Consider the following 14,205-nt stretch of genomic DNA (forward strand, 5'->3'; position numbering starts at 1 on the left):
GTATCTTTGCAAATCCATCTTGTTACTGTATTTGAATTCAATAGTGCCTCTTATTTGGTTCTTTTGATAAAGAATGCTTTGCTTTGGCATTATGCCATCCATTGGACTCTGTTATGATTCTTTTATTGCAGCTGGAGGTGTTTTTTTCATTTATTCAGCATATATCTACAGAAAAGTTGTTTTATTAGATTGCTCGAGTTTTGGGTTTAACAACATATATGAAGTAATTCACTTTGTGTATGATTTTTATAAGGTGCGTGATGAAATTGAAATAGATCGTGTACAAGATTGAAGAAATTGAACTTATTAGAATCAACAATAGTAACCTTGGCAATACTTCCTATCTCATTTCATCTTATGTCATTGATTCTGTTAGACATAATAATATGTAAATATTATTTGTCTATAATTAGCTTTGTATATACTAGTGTATTATTGTAGATCCTAATGGATTTAGGGCATATAAATTGTGCTTAATCAATAGAAATCCCTAAAGGAGTAATCTACTATCTTTCATGGTATCAAAGCAAATGTGATTCATGGTATGTGGAAATTCAAACACAAAATGATATCCAATGGGTCTTTTGAGAGGCACAAGGCACAATTTGTTGCAAATATCAGGGGTCAAGAGGTGGGTGTTGTTGATTGTGATGAGACTTTTAATCCTGCTTTAAAACCGACCACTATTCAAACAGTTTTGAGCCTAGCGGTATCTAGACAATGGTCGGTTCATCAACTATATATATGTGAAAAATGCATTTCTCCATGGGCATTTGAAGAAAGTTGTGTATATGCATCAACCCCCAGGATATGTCGACAGTAACCCTAAGATGTTTGTCTTCTTTGTAGGTATTTATATGGTCTCAAACAATCATCTCCAAGGGCTTGGTATCAAATATTTAATTTGCATCTCACATTTTATCACTCGAGCTTGTCAACAATAAGAGTATGTTTCTCAATCTCTCGGATTACTCACAGATGAGAAATACACAAAACACTCTCAGATTTTTGAATAATCACTCAACTAATGATCATTGCTCGTATACAGCTAGGAAATAACATATGGGTATTTATGATAAAAATAGACTAGAAAAAATATACTTTATTTAAGGAAATAAAGTCCACGAACGAAAAAATCTAATTCGACCAAAACTGTTGAGGCACAGCGTGCCTCAACTCCATAAAATTCAAAATAGTAAAAATCTGTCGAGGCACGGACGTGCCTAGTTGGAATTTCATGAGGCATGGACATGCCCCCTCTGGGGCACAGACGTGCCTTGCCTAATATCATTGAAGCCTCGCTGAGGCACAGACGTGCATAGTCAATCTTCAATACTCCTTCGTTGAGGCATGTCCATGCCTCCCTAAGGCATGACCATGTCTTGCTCTACTTCTTCCTAGTTCTCGACTCCAAGCTCCCAACTCAAGGCTATCGATTCAAGACACATTCCTTACAACACATGTTTCAACTAAGGTAAAGTATTGTATCCAACGAACTCACTGTATGTGAGTCTGTCCACAGAAACACATCATTTCCCAAACCAACCTTTGCTCTGCTCCTCCATTTCCTCATTATGGCTGCTCTCAATTCATGGAGCTTTAATCTCCTTCTTTTATTTGCATCATCATCATAGTCTGTTTTCTCTCTCTTGTTCTTCATCACTGCATTTATCTCTTCAATTTAGTAATTTGATGGTAGATATAATGTTAGTGAAAAGTGAGATGCAAGAAAGAGAAAATTATGTAAAGGAAGGAAATGAGAGATAAGTAAAGTTAGGCTTGTCTTGCAATAACGGGGTGGTTGGTAACAAGGATAAGGAGAGAAGATAAAGATAGAAAATTAGTAGGTGGATGAGGATAAATAATTATTATACCATATTTGGTATGTAATAATTGCGGGATAAATGATATAACTACAAAATTACCCTTATTAAGGAACTTTTCGTTCTCTCTTTAGAATGTGTTTTATTCATCTAATTTTAACTTATTTTAAAAAAAAATTCTGATTTAAATGTATTAAAATTTATTTTAGTGGTAATGTGACAATAACCCTTATCATGACATATTTGATCTGAAACAAATTAAAATAAGGTGGACAAAGTAGACCCATATACTTTCCATTTCATTAAGGGCAAATTGTTCTTTTTCAACCCATTTTCTATCTCTTTGCCACCCCTTGGTTATAGAAATAGAAGGATAACGGGGTAGTCTTTATCCATATCCTTATCCACACCTCTTTTTACAAACATTGCATTTTTCTTACCCTAACTTCTTTTTCATTATCCCTCCCTTTACCCTCATAAACAAACATCCTCTGAGCGTGCTCTTAGGTGAGAGGGAAATCTAAAGTAAAATGTGAATAATATTAAAATATAGTAGAAGTACATAGAAAAGAGAAAGAAATAATAATGTGGATCCTACCATCATGTGAAAAGAGAGAAAATAGTGATGGATACCACACTTTAATTGTATCATAAGAAGCTTACTCTCGTAGAATACTAAAGGTGATCAAAGGGCAAGTCAAGCCAAGAGTAAAAAAGTTTGCTCATTTTAGTCGAGTTGGACCTAAAATGCATGCCTAAAAATTAACATATTAAAGTGAGGCTGACAGACTCTTAGGACCTTTTCGAGCCAGATCACAAAACTAACCAAAATGCTTGAAAATGCATGTCCAAGATGTGTAGGAAGAAAAAAAAAAAAAAAAAAAAAAAAATTGGGCGGAAAATTTTTGTCCACAGCCCGTCCAAAATTGAGCCTTGTAAAATGAGAACATACAAGTATATAACGATTAGCAGTTTAAAATGCCTCGTAAAATGAGCACCGCGCTCGTAAAGAAAAATGAAAAAGTATTGGTCCCGCAATGGCCACAAGGCACAACAATTATTCTCCTCATAACCACGTAAACCATCCATCTAGTAGCTTCATCATCTAAGATCCTTCCAATAATAATGCACTCTTCATTTGAAATTTTGAATAAATAATAAACCACGTTAATTGTGTGTTTATGTTACTATTTGTAGCTTTCTACCGAAACATAGACATAAATCAAATAAATAAACGTAAATCAAATAAATAAGCGTCTTCACTCTCTTATATATTCTCACTCTCTTGTCTAAATTTCTCAAATTCGACTCATCATTCCATTCGCAAAATGGCTATCGAAGTATGTGTCAAAGCTGCTGTCGGTGCTCCTGATATCCTTGGCGACTGTAAGCACCTCTAATTTTTTTTAAAAAATGTTTATCTACCTTAATTTTTGTATAATTTGGTGATTATTTGGGTGAATTTTGTGGTAATTATTCTATAATCATGATAATTTATTTAGGTCCATTTAGCCAAAGGGTTCTTTTAACATTGGAAGAGAAGAAAATCCCTTATCAGATGCACCTTATTGATGTTAGTAACAAGCCCAAATGGTAAAATTCAACCCTTATTTTTGTCATTTTATGATCAAAATTTTTGTGGGGTTTTTATTATCTTATAAATTTTCAATTTTTGGTGAAGAAATTGAGGTGGGTTTTTCTTGTATGTAATGATTGATTACTATTTTTTAATAATCATGAAGGTTTTTGGAGGTGAATCCTGAAGGGAAAGTACCAGTGATTAAGTTGGATGACAAATGGGTTTCTGACTCTGATGTCATTGTTGGTCTTCTTGAGGAGAAATATCCTGATCCTCCTCTTGCCTCGAACCCTGAATTTTCATCTGTGTAAGTTTTCTTTTCATGTTTAGTTTGGTATGTTATCTGGATTTAGGGTACTCGTGTCGGAGATAGGTACGTGTCCAAGTATCGGATGTTATTTTATGATATGTCTCAATAATTTTGATCTAAAATGGAGTGTCTAAGTGTCGTTACTTGTGTTGGAGTGTTCAGGGTTTGACAGAGGTACTTAAGGTGAAAATAATGTGTAGTCATGCGGATAACATATTTATACATGTTTTTATAAATGAGGGTCTGTTCACATTTACGGAACTGAATTGAATTGAATTGAATTGAACTGAGTGAAGCTGAACTGAGCTGAATTGAAATTAAGCTGAAGTTAACAAGCCCTTAATCAAGATTTTAAATGGAGCAAAACATGCTGCATCTTGTTAAGAGAATGTTTGACTCAACCTTGTTATTGTCAATTGTGACTTAAGAATGAAAACAAAACTTGTTTTTTCTGTTAAATTTATTTTCTTATGACATGTCTTATCGACTCTTTTAGAGGCAGATATCAAGATTATAGTCAACAGGTTATGAAGGTATTAGTCAATAAAATCAAGTTCATGTTATTTGTGACCCAAATGAACTGTTTTCTTTTGGTCAATGATGTATACTTCATAGCATCTGTGTGAGTTAATTCATTGCATCACAAGGGAAATTCTCAAAATTTACTGTTTATTATGGCATCATAAGACTGTGAGTGTCGCCTCGCTAATCACAATTTTGAGATTATGTAATGATGAAATTAAGGGTCTGTTCTCTTACGTTGAAATTCAGTTCAGCTCAGTTCAGTTCAGCTCAGCTCCTAATTTCCTTCTCTTATAAAATATTCATTTCAGTTCAGTTCAATCAATGAGAACAGGCCCTAAGTTTCATTTATTTAGCTGTTTTGTTTACCGTGTTTGTTATTTAGTAGCTAGGCAGCTAGCCAACCGATGGTTTCTACTCATGAACTAGGGAGTGAAAACGTCTAAGCTCGTAGGGATTTTTGGAACCTTGTGACAAAGTCAGATTTGGTGAATCTTGACGGAGTCGCAATGGTGTTTTTTTTTTTTTTTTTTTTTTTGCTTGAATATTATATATTTTAAATTTATAATTAATAATACGAGTACAGAACAAAGTAGATTGATAAACTGAAGAAAGTAAATCATATGTCTACAAGCTACTGCTCTCTAGTGAATTTCTCCATCTTTGATACGGAAACTTTCACGCTATCTAAAGGGTGACGATTTTTGGAAGGATGAGGGGCCATATGTTTCTTTTGTACTGAGAATCCATCTAGCTGTTTAATCAATGCTTCTTTTCTTTTTGCATATCTTACTAGCTTGGAGGAATCTGATTCCAGATAAAAAGTAATATTGACTTGATGGCAACTATTGATACTGTTGTTCACTTTGTGACGTTGACTACTGTATGAACTCAGGGGGTCTAAGATCTTTTCGACTTTTGTGACTTTCTTGAAGAGCAAGGATGCGAACGATGGGTCTGAACAAGCTCTGCTTGTGGAATTGAAGGCACTAGATGACCATCTCAAATCTCATGTATGCTTAAAGACTAATGATTTTACTATTTCAATCTATTTGGGGTTGGATAATTAACATTTTGGTTTCTTGTTATTTGATAGGGACCGTACGTGTGTGGACAGAAAGTTACTGCTGTTGATTTGAGCCTAGCACCGAAGCTCTACCATCTTGAGGTAGCCCTTGGCCACTTTAAGAAATGGTCTGTTCCTGAAAACTTATCTTGTGTTCGTGAATACATGAAGGTGAGAGTTCCTTTATAATTGTTGGCAAGTGATATTCATTACATGTTCATTGGTAGTCTTCCCATCCTTTGAAATTGCTATACCTGTATTTTGCTAGTTTTTGTACTATGTACTTCACCAACTCATCAGACTTTAGTTGCTTCAGTTCTAAGGTTTATGTTTATGTCTTTTTTTTTTTTTTTTTTTTTTTTTTTTTGTATATGAATTACCTAACTTGTGATATGATTGAGCTTTTGAGTGGCCTGGTAACTAGGTCAAAATAATGTAGTCCTGTTTGAGGTGATGTTAATACCACTATATAATCCTAGTTGCCTATCAAATCCAAATTATTATATGATTATCCTGGTTTCTAACTTGTGATATGATTGAGCTTTTGAGTGGCTCTGGTAACTAGGTTAAAATAATGTAGTCCTGTTTGAGGTGATGTTAATTCCACTATATAAACCTACTTGCCTATCAATTCCAAATTATTATATGATTATCCTGGTTTCTAATGCAGATAAAGGTCCCTTCATTTTTATTGATCACTGTGATCCCCCAATAATGTTGGCAAGTCACTGTGAAAAAGCATTTTCTTAATGTTTTGATATTTTCTCTTTTTCAAACCACTAAACCCCTAAATTTGCTTATGTATATCCTACAAGATATATGCTGATTATTCCCACACAGTTGATCCGTATTCTATTTTCTGTCGTCTATTAACAATATCTCTACTGATTATCATGTATGTAACACTAAATTAATGCTTTGCAACATTTGCGAAGTGTGATGGTGGATAAGTACCATACTGAATTATATGTTGGACGTGTTTTTTTGTCATCCTCCCTCTCTTTAGTACTTGTGGAATGTGCATCTGCATCAGCCCTTGCTTGTAACAATCAGCCAAATCCCTAAAATGCTCGTTATAGGAAGTTCAATATGTTGAATTGTTGATAGGTAACACTCACAGAAGTCTTGATACGAAAAAAAAAACAACGAGATAAACTTTGAGTTGCTTCAAAAGCTTGATGGTAAGATTCAGTGTTAATTATAAGGGTCTAGTATAAGTCAATGACTGCTGGAAGTAATAATGGGGAGTTTTTATCCTGAACCATTCCTCCATATGCTACTCTTAGAACATTAAACCTTATGTTGGGGCTAAATGTTGGTTGGAGGGTATATAGAGAGCTGAAATTTTTGTATATCTGTATTCTATGTAGAAAATTAAATTGGAAATGAAGGCTGCTGTGTAGTTTTTAACCTACAGAAACAAAATATAAAAAGAAGCCAAAAGACTGCACACGTGATAATGGAGGAAAAGAAGCAGTGACTAAATTACGAAGTACAAAGTACATTTAAAAAAATGACAAACTTCATTTTATCTTTATATAACAAGGAGTGCAGAATTGTAGAAATGACCGTTCATGGAGAAGCATTGTATTGCTAGCCAAAAAAAAAAAAAAAAAAAAAAAAAAAAAAAAACTGGCATACACACTTTATAGTTTATACTATGAATACAATTCTATTTAGTTTCAATTGCTGCTATTGGCATTGTTGCATGTGCAACGTTCCATATGAATATATGATAATCTTCCATTATTGTCTTCTACCCCTTAATATTAAGCAGAAACACTACTATAACTAAGCTAGCATGAATCTTGATAGGCAGTTTCTGCTGGTTGGTTTTCATATCATCATCATCACCAATTTGCTTGATGCTCTTTGCTTTAACATGATGTTGCAAGGTTTTGCTTGAATAGATATGTTAATTATTTGAACTTGTCACTTTCTAATTTACAAAATAGCTATGAAGGGTGACATCCATTTGAATCTAGTTCATCTTTTGAAGAATTTGCTCTTATGTCATTTAGTTATCCTCCGGGGCTCCAGTTTTCTGATTAGCTGGTTTATGATATTGCAGTTACTCTTTGCTCGTGAGTCTTTTGAGAAAACCAAAGCAGCCAAAGAACATGTGATTGCTGGTTGGGCACCAAAGGTGAATGCATGAATCTGTATCAGTAGATACTGAACTAAATACTAGCAGAAGTTCATTATGATCTTGTGCTGGTGAGGTATCTAGTATTATTGAGGTTAATGTTGAAATAAAACGCATTAGCACGAAGCTTATGAATTGGTGCAGGGATGTTGCTCCAATGCTTGTCACCAAAACATCATTTTGAATACTAATGCACATAATATGTGGTTTGTCACTTTGTTGTAGTGTGTTCTTCTTGCTCTCTATTTTTGCCTTTTCCGTCATGATTTTCGTCTGCCAAGGAGGGGTCTGGTGTGGTTTAGTACTCTAGTTTGTTTACTCAGAATTTCTGAACTGCTTTAGAAGGCAAAAGCTTTAATCCCAATTCAGGGCTTATCTATAATGTTAGCACTCATTGATGAGACATAATAGCGTAATTTGAATCTACCTGAAGTTGCTTGGAGAAATACATAGGAATAATAGCTTGGTTAAGAATGTAGAAGAGTATATATAGACTGCAACAGAACGTTGATTGTTCTCATTGTAACAGTGGTAGATCTGGGCTGTGTTCAACTGTAGGTGAATAAGTGGGTTTTGAGGGAAATGTTTATGCCACTGAATCACTGATGAAGGACTGCTGGTTATACGTAGTAGTATATGATTTGTGCTTGGGCTGTTTCTATGACGAAATTGTTCTTGGGTTAGTCAAAATATCCAATACGTCCAAACAACATATCACATATGCACGCATAAATTTAAAATTGAAAAATAACTTTATGATTTACCCATTTATGTCATGCATATAATTCGTTTGCGTTTTTACAATATGCCCTATAAAATGAGCATTTATTTAGTAAAAAATATGAATATGTGAAGAAAAAAAAATGAACAGTCAGTGTGTGTGTGTGAGAGAATAAGTCTCTAACTCTCCATGTGAGAACCCTTTAATATGTGAGAATCGTTGCCTATTTGACAAATGCACAAAGAATTTCATGAATATAAAAAAATACTATGAAAAACTTTTAGAAACAAACAAAGTTTAAAGATGATGAAAAATTAAAATCAAATATCTAAATGTATATTATTTTAGGAAATTATCAATGGTACACCCTAGGTTTGGGCTTTTATCAATGATACACCTTAACTTTCAGTTATCAATAGTACTCCTATACTTCAACTAATTAAGTACAGTAAGCATTCCGTTTATGAAACGTTAACAATAGATTAATGACTTACAATTTTAACCAATTTTAACTCCCTCCTAAATTTTCCTCCTATATTTAAAGTAACCTACTCGCCTCTAACATTATATTAACGAAGTCCCTTCATTTGCTTACATTTATGCAGCTTCTTTTCCTACATTTGGTACTCAAATGAGCCAAATGAAGAAGCTTCATAAATCAGAACAAATGAGGGGGTTCGTATATAATGATAGAAATAGGTGGGTAAGTGGGTTGCTTTAATTGGAATTTGGTATTCAAAAAATGGGGGCGGTTGAATTTTTGTACCCGTTTAAAATTTTATTTTATTTTGGTACCCATTTAACTTAAAAACTATAGATTTTGGTACCTCCGTTAAGTTTTCCGTTAGGGGGGTTCTGCCACCTTCCATCCCCCCCTTAGCCATGTAACAACCACGCACGCAATCACCTCATCTTGCCACCACACCACCACCACCAAAATTACCCCCTTGCACGTAGCCACCTCGTCTCTCCATCACACCACTGCCACCTAAACTACCCCCTTGCACGCAACCACACACCGCCGCACAGCTGCCCTCCAAAACAGCCAACAACACTACCCACTTGCATGCAGTGACGCAGCCACCTCCAATTCGCTACCACACCACCGCCACTACAACTACCCCCTTGCACGCATGACGCAGCCACCGCATCCCAGTCACCAAAGTAGCCGAACACACTCCAGCTGCCACCACCACCATTTGAAACTCCCGTTCACCTCCAATTCGCGCATCACTAGCAAAACCAACTTGAAACAACCCAGAAAACCACCCGTTTCTGGGTTATTTTAATACCCCAAACGGGTTTTGTTTTTCGAGTTGTTTCAAGTGGGTTTTAAGGTTTCAAGGGGCGGCGAAAAGCGGCAAAAAGGAGAGGGTGGTTGTTTAGGGGGAGGGACGAGGTCGGCGAACAGGAGAGGAGGTTTTTTTCGGCAAACGGTGGTTATTTTGGAGGGCAATTGTGGCTGAGATCGGAGGAGGGAAAGGGAGGAAGTGGGCTTGCCGGTGCTAGAGGAATATTTGGGCACCAGAAGCCGACACGAGGTGGGGGGAGGGTCGTGGCTGACGGGGAGGGGTGGTAGTGGGTGGTTGGTTTTTATTATTATTATTTTTTTTAAAGTTATTTATTTATTTTTTTTAAATTAAATTATTAAATAATTAGATAATGGGCCCCACGAACGGAAAACTTAACGAAACATGGATGGAGGTACCAAAACCTATATTTTGTGACTTTGATGAGTATCAAAATAAAATGAAGTTTTAAACGGGTACCAAAATTCAACAACCCCCATTTTCTAGGTACCAAAATTCAATTTTTCCTTACTTTAAATATAGAAGGGATAAAAAAAAAGAGGGATTTAAAATTGGTCAAAATTGCAAGTCATTAATCTGTCATTAACGTTTAATTAATAGAATGCTTACTGTAGATAATTAGTTGCAAGTACAGGTGTACGTTGATTAGGGATGAAAGTTCGGCTTTCCGTTTGGTTTATTGCCCAAACCGAAACCGAACCAGAACCACTTTATTTCGGTTTTTGGATTTTGCAAATCGCACCGCACCTAAGGATGGCAATTTTATATGGATATCCATTAACCCGCTCCACCCGCTTAAATTAAATGGATGAAAACCCGACTTAAATGGATGGAAGACGGGTGGTGGATGAAACGGGTGACGGATCGGATCGGATTCGGGTGGAGCTTTAAGTCATCCGTCACCCGATCCATCACCCGCTTATCATCCACCCATTTATTTTTATATATAAAAAAAAAATACAAAACTTTTAAAAAAAACCCTAATCTAATGTACATACTACATACATCTAGCCGCACATATTCATTCTCAACTCTCAAGTCCTCCTAACAGTCTCTCTCCTTCTTTAGTTCCTCACACTCTCTACTCACCACCAAATATTCCATTTTTACCGGCAACTTCTCACCAGAACGTCTCACACTCCTCTTGGGCGAGGCGGCGACTCCTCTTACGCGATTAAGTTCATTAATTTCATGAATTTTTGAAGGGAAAATGGCATCACAGATCACTTATTTAACTTAATCATATCAATAGTTCATGTATTTCATAGTTGGTGGTACTAGTAATTGATCTTGTAATGCTAAATTGCTAGTACTATATTTTTTTTTTAATTTTTGCAATGCCGATTTAGATGGCACAGTAGGAATTACTTAGCATCATTTTTTTTTTGTTTAATTTCATAACACAAGTTTAATCTTCACCCGTTTATCATCCGATCCACCCGTTTCACCCGCGGATGATGGGTGGATCGGATGTGGATGATGGGGTTAGCGGGTGGTGGGTGGATCGGGTGGAGTGGATGGAGGTAGCGGATGGATGCGGGTGAAGCTCCACCCGATCCGAATCCGACCCGTTGCCATCCCTAACCGCACCCCTTTAGCTTTGAAATCGAACCAGCCCCAACCACCTAAATTTCGGTTTTCTTGAAAAAAAACCAAACCGCACCGATCAAAACCAAACCAACATCATAAACATCAAATTTTGCAAAAAAAAACCAAAGCGAACAAGAATCATAAACATCCTTTTTGCTCACTCTTCTTTTTTCAGATTTTGAGATATTTCGTCAGCCTCTTGTTCAATTTGAGGCTCGTCAGGAACACCTCCCACATTGGTTGCCATTGGTTTAGGACATATAAAAAAAAAAACACAAATCAATTTGCAAATTCGCAAGTAAAAACTAAAAAGTCATGCAATTGAACAATTAAGCTTAGCAAGTTAGCAAATAGGCGAAATTGCAATTAAATCGCAGGTAAAAAGATTCACAGCATACCTTTGGACGGTGAATGTGGATGGCCATCGATGGTCGGTGGACGGTCTCCGGTAGAGTGAGCAACTGAGGGTCTGTTTTCATTGACTGAACTCAGCTGAATTGAAGGAAACTGAACTGAATTGAACTGAATGATTATTTATTATTGTACATATGTGTATGACAAATTAGGGAGAAATAGAATAGAATGACTTGATTATTATTCATCAATAGGTTGAGTATTTATACAAAACCTATGCTCATAAGATAGGAAACAATCTTCCCATAAGATATACCATATATCATAATGATATTTTTACTAAATCATATATTGACATAAAATAAACCTAAATATATTATTCCTTTAATGATAGCTACGGAAAATATATCACACATATATTTTCCGATAACACATATCTCTAACAGTGTATATTATTATTATTAAATATTACTATTATTAAATATTATTATTATTATTAAATATTATTATTATTATTAAATATTATTATTATTATTAAATATTATTATTATTAATAAATATTATTATTATTAAATTTTATTATTAAATATTATTATTATTATTATTAAATGTTATTATTAAATACTATTATTATTATTAATAAATATTATTATTATTATATTATTAAATTTTATTAGTAAATATTATTATTATTATTATTATTATTATTATTATTATTATTATTATTATTATTATTATTATTATTATTATTATTATTGTCGTTGTTGTAATAAGAGCTTAAAAGAATGAAATTTTCGTTGTTGTAATAAGAGCTTAAAAGAATGAAATTTGGTTTTATATCATTAGCAATATCATTAGACATAAACTGAACTGAATTGAACTGAAAATAAACGTATCCGGACAGGGCCTGAGTGGAGTTACTAGAGTATGAGAGTTAGAGAGGGTGAGAGGCTGAGATAGATTAAGTTTTTTTTTCTTTATATACTATGGCATAAACTAGAATTGGGCTTAGGTTTTATTTGGGGTTTGGGCCAGCAATTCGGTTCGGTTTCGGTCTTTCAATGTCTGAAACCAAAACCGCACCATAAATATTTCGGTTTCTTGATTTTGATATTTCGGTTTCTTGATTTTGCAAATCGCGTTGAACCACTTACAGGAAAAAAAAAAAAAAAAAAAAAAAACATATTTCTAATTCAGTTTTGTTTGGTTTTAAACCAAATTACATTCACCCCTACAGTTGATAATTAAAATGTAAGCAGGTCTATGATTGATAAAAGCCCAAACTTGGGGTGTATCATTGATAAAAGCCCAAACTTGGGGTGTATGAATGATATTTTTCCTATTATTTTTGCAATGCGGCTATTATGTTTTGTGACAAGTTGATAGCTAATTAAATACATACAAGTTTATAGCTTAATTTGACCATACAATTAAAGTCAATATTGATGTATTGTAATTGGTAAACAAAAGCTCATGATAGTGACCAAAAGACAGTTTTAATGACCCTACAATTTTAAGCTTCATTTATTACATTCTAATAATTGGTATATATTGTACAGTATTTAGTTTGATTGTAACAGTAACGAATTTGACAACCCATCCAAAATTACAAAGAAAATTTAGCCCAATTTTTTTGTTGTTGATGTTTTTCATTTTGAGATTCCTTGAGTCCCCACATGTCGTCCTCTCAAGCACCGCCCTTTCGTTAGTACTCCACGTGCTATCACTTAACCGTACTATTAGACATGTTCAAGAATGACTTAATTTGAAGAAAATGAAATTATTAAAATTAACCTAATTCTTTCTTTAAAAAAAAAAAAAAAAAAAAAACCTAGTTCAAGAACCTTCTGATATTAATCAAATAAACTGCCTATAAAAATTATGGAGTTTTCCGATTTGGGTATTTAATAATTGAATCATTGTGAAGATACTTGTTTTGGCTTGTACTTCTAATTTTATTTTTGTAGATTGGTTTGAATAACTAATTAAGGGGTTGTTAAAATTTATTGAGCTGAATTGAAGTGAACTGAACTGAATTGATTGGAGCTGATTTGGCTTGTACTTCTAATTTTATTTTTGTAGATTGGTTTGAATAACTAATTAAGGGGTTGTTAAAATTTATTGAGCTGAATTGAAGTGAACTGAACTGAATTGATTGGAGCTGATTTGGCTTGTACTTCTAATTTTATTTTTGTAGATTGGTTTGAATAACTAATTAAGGGGTTGTTCAAATTTACTGAGCTGAATTGAAGTGAACTGAACTGAACTGAATTGATTGGAGCTGAGCTGAATTGACTGAATATTTTATGAGAGAAGGAATTTAAAAACTGAATTGAACTAAAATTAAGTTGAAGTGAACAGACCCTAAAACTCATTTTTTTTCGAATCAAAATTAATTTTTAACTACTCATAATTGAAATTTGTTGATAAAATATTAGGGACTTTTGCTAAAGCATAGTCTTTGCAAATAACGACTCATGTAGGTGAATTTCCTACAATTGTAAATAATGAATAATAAAGGGTTGATTAGTTAAGGTTAAGAATTAAAGTAGCTTCTTGCCATACAGTTTTGAAATTGAATTTCTTTTGAACTTGTGAAATCGACTTTATTTCTTGATGCAAAGTGGATTAAAACATCCTTTAGTTACTTTTGGTAGTTTTGACTTTTGAGTATCTCCAACTTTTTTGACTTTATTACGTATTACTCCTCTGTCTCTTATTGATTGTTTCTTTTGAGCAATTTTTACGGGAATTAATAAACATAAATAAGTAGCAGTAAAAGTA

At 34.0% G+C, this 14,205-nt stretch overlaps 1 protein-coding gene across 1 annotated transcript; it reads left to right on the plus strand.

Annotated features, from left to right (window-relative positions):
* The first annotated feature begins 2,992 nt into the window (after positions 1–2,992).
* On the plus strand, positions 2,993–7,670 carry LOC145641862 (glutathione S-transferase DHAR2-like). The gene is made up of 7 exons (XM_081692865.1): positions 2,993–3,209; positions 3,326–3,416; positions 3,566–3,709; positions 5,130–5,247; positions 5,331–5,471; positions 7,372–7,492; positions 7,532–7,670. The coding sequence occupies exons 1-6, from the start codon at positions 3,152–3,154 to the stop codon at positions 7,456–7,458; spliced, it is 639 nt and encodes a 212-aa protein (XP_081548991.1). The 5' UTR covers positions 2,993–3,151; the 3' UTR covers positions 7,459–7,492; positions 7,532–7,670.
* Positions 7,671–14,205: the final 6,535 nt, after the last annotated feature.

This window comes from Chenopodium album, chromosome 8, assembly GCF_948465745.1.
Source record: "Chenopodium album chromosome 8, dcCheAlbu1.1, whole genome shotgun sequence".
NCBI lineage: Eukaryota > Viridiplantae > Streptophyta > Magnoliopsida > Caryophyllales > Amaranthaceae > Chenopodium > Chenopodium album.

Excerpts from the sequence above, each read along its gene's own strand:
- LOC145641862 (XM_081692865.1), top strand. The coding sequence starts at position 3,152 with ATGGCTATCGAAGTATGTGTCAAAGCTGCTGTCGGTGCTCCTGATATC. Across the intron at positions 3,417-3,565 it reads GTTAGTAACAAGCCCAAATG|GTTTTTGGAGGTGAATCCTG; the intron begins GTAAAATTCAAC and ends ATAATCATGAAG. Across the intron at positions 5,248-5,330 it reads ATGACCATCTCAAATCTCAT|GGACCGTACGTGTGTGGACA; the intron begins GTATGCTTAAAG and ends GTTATTTGATAG.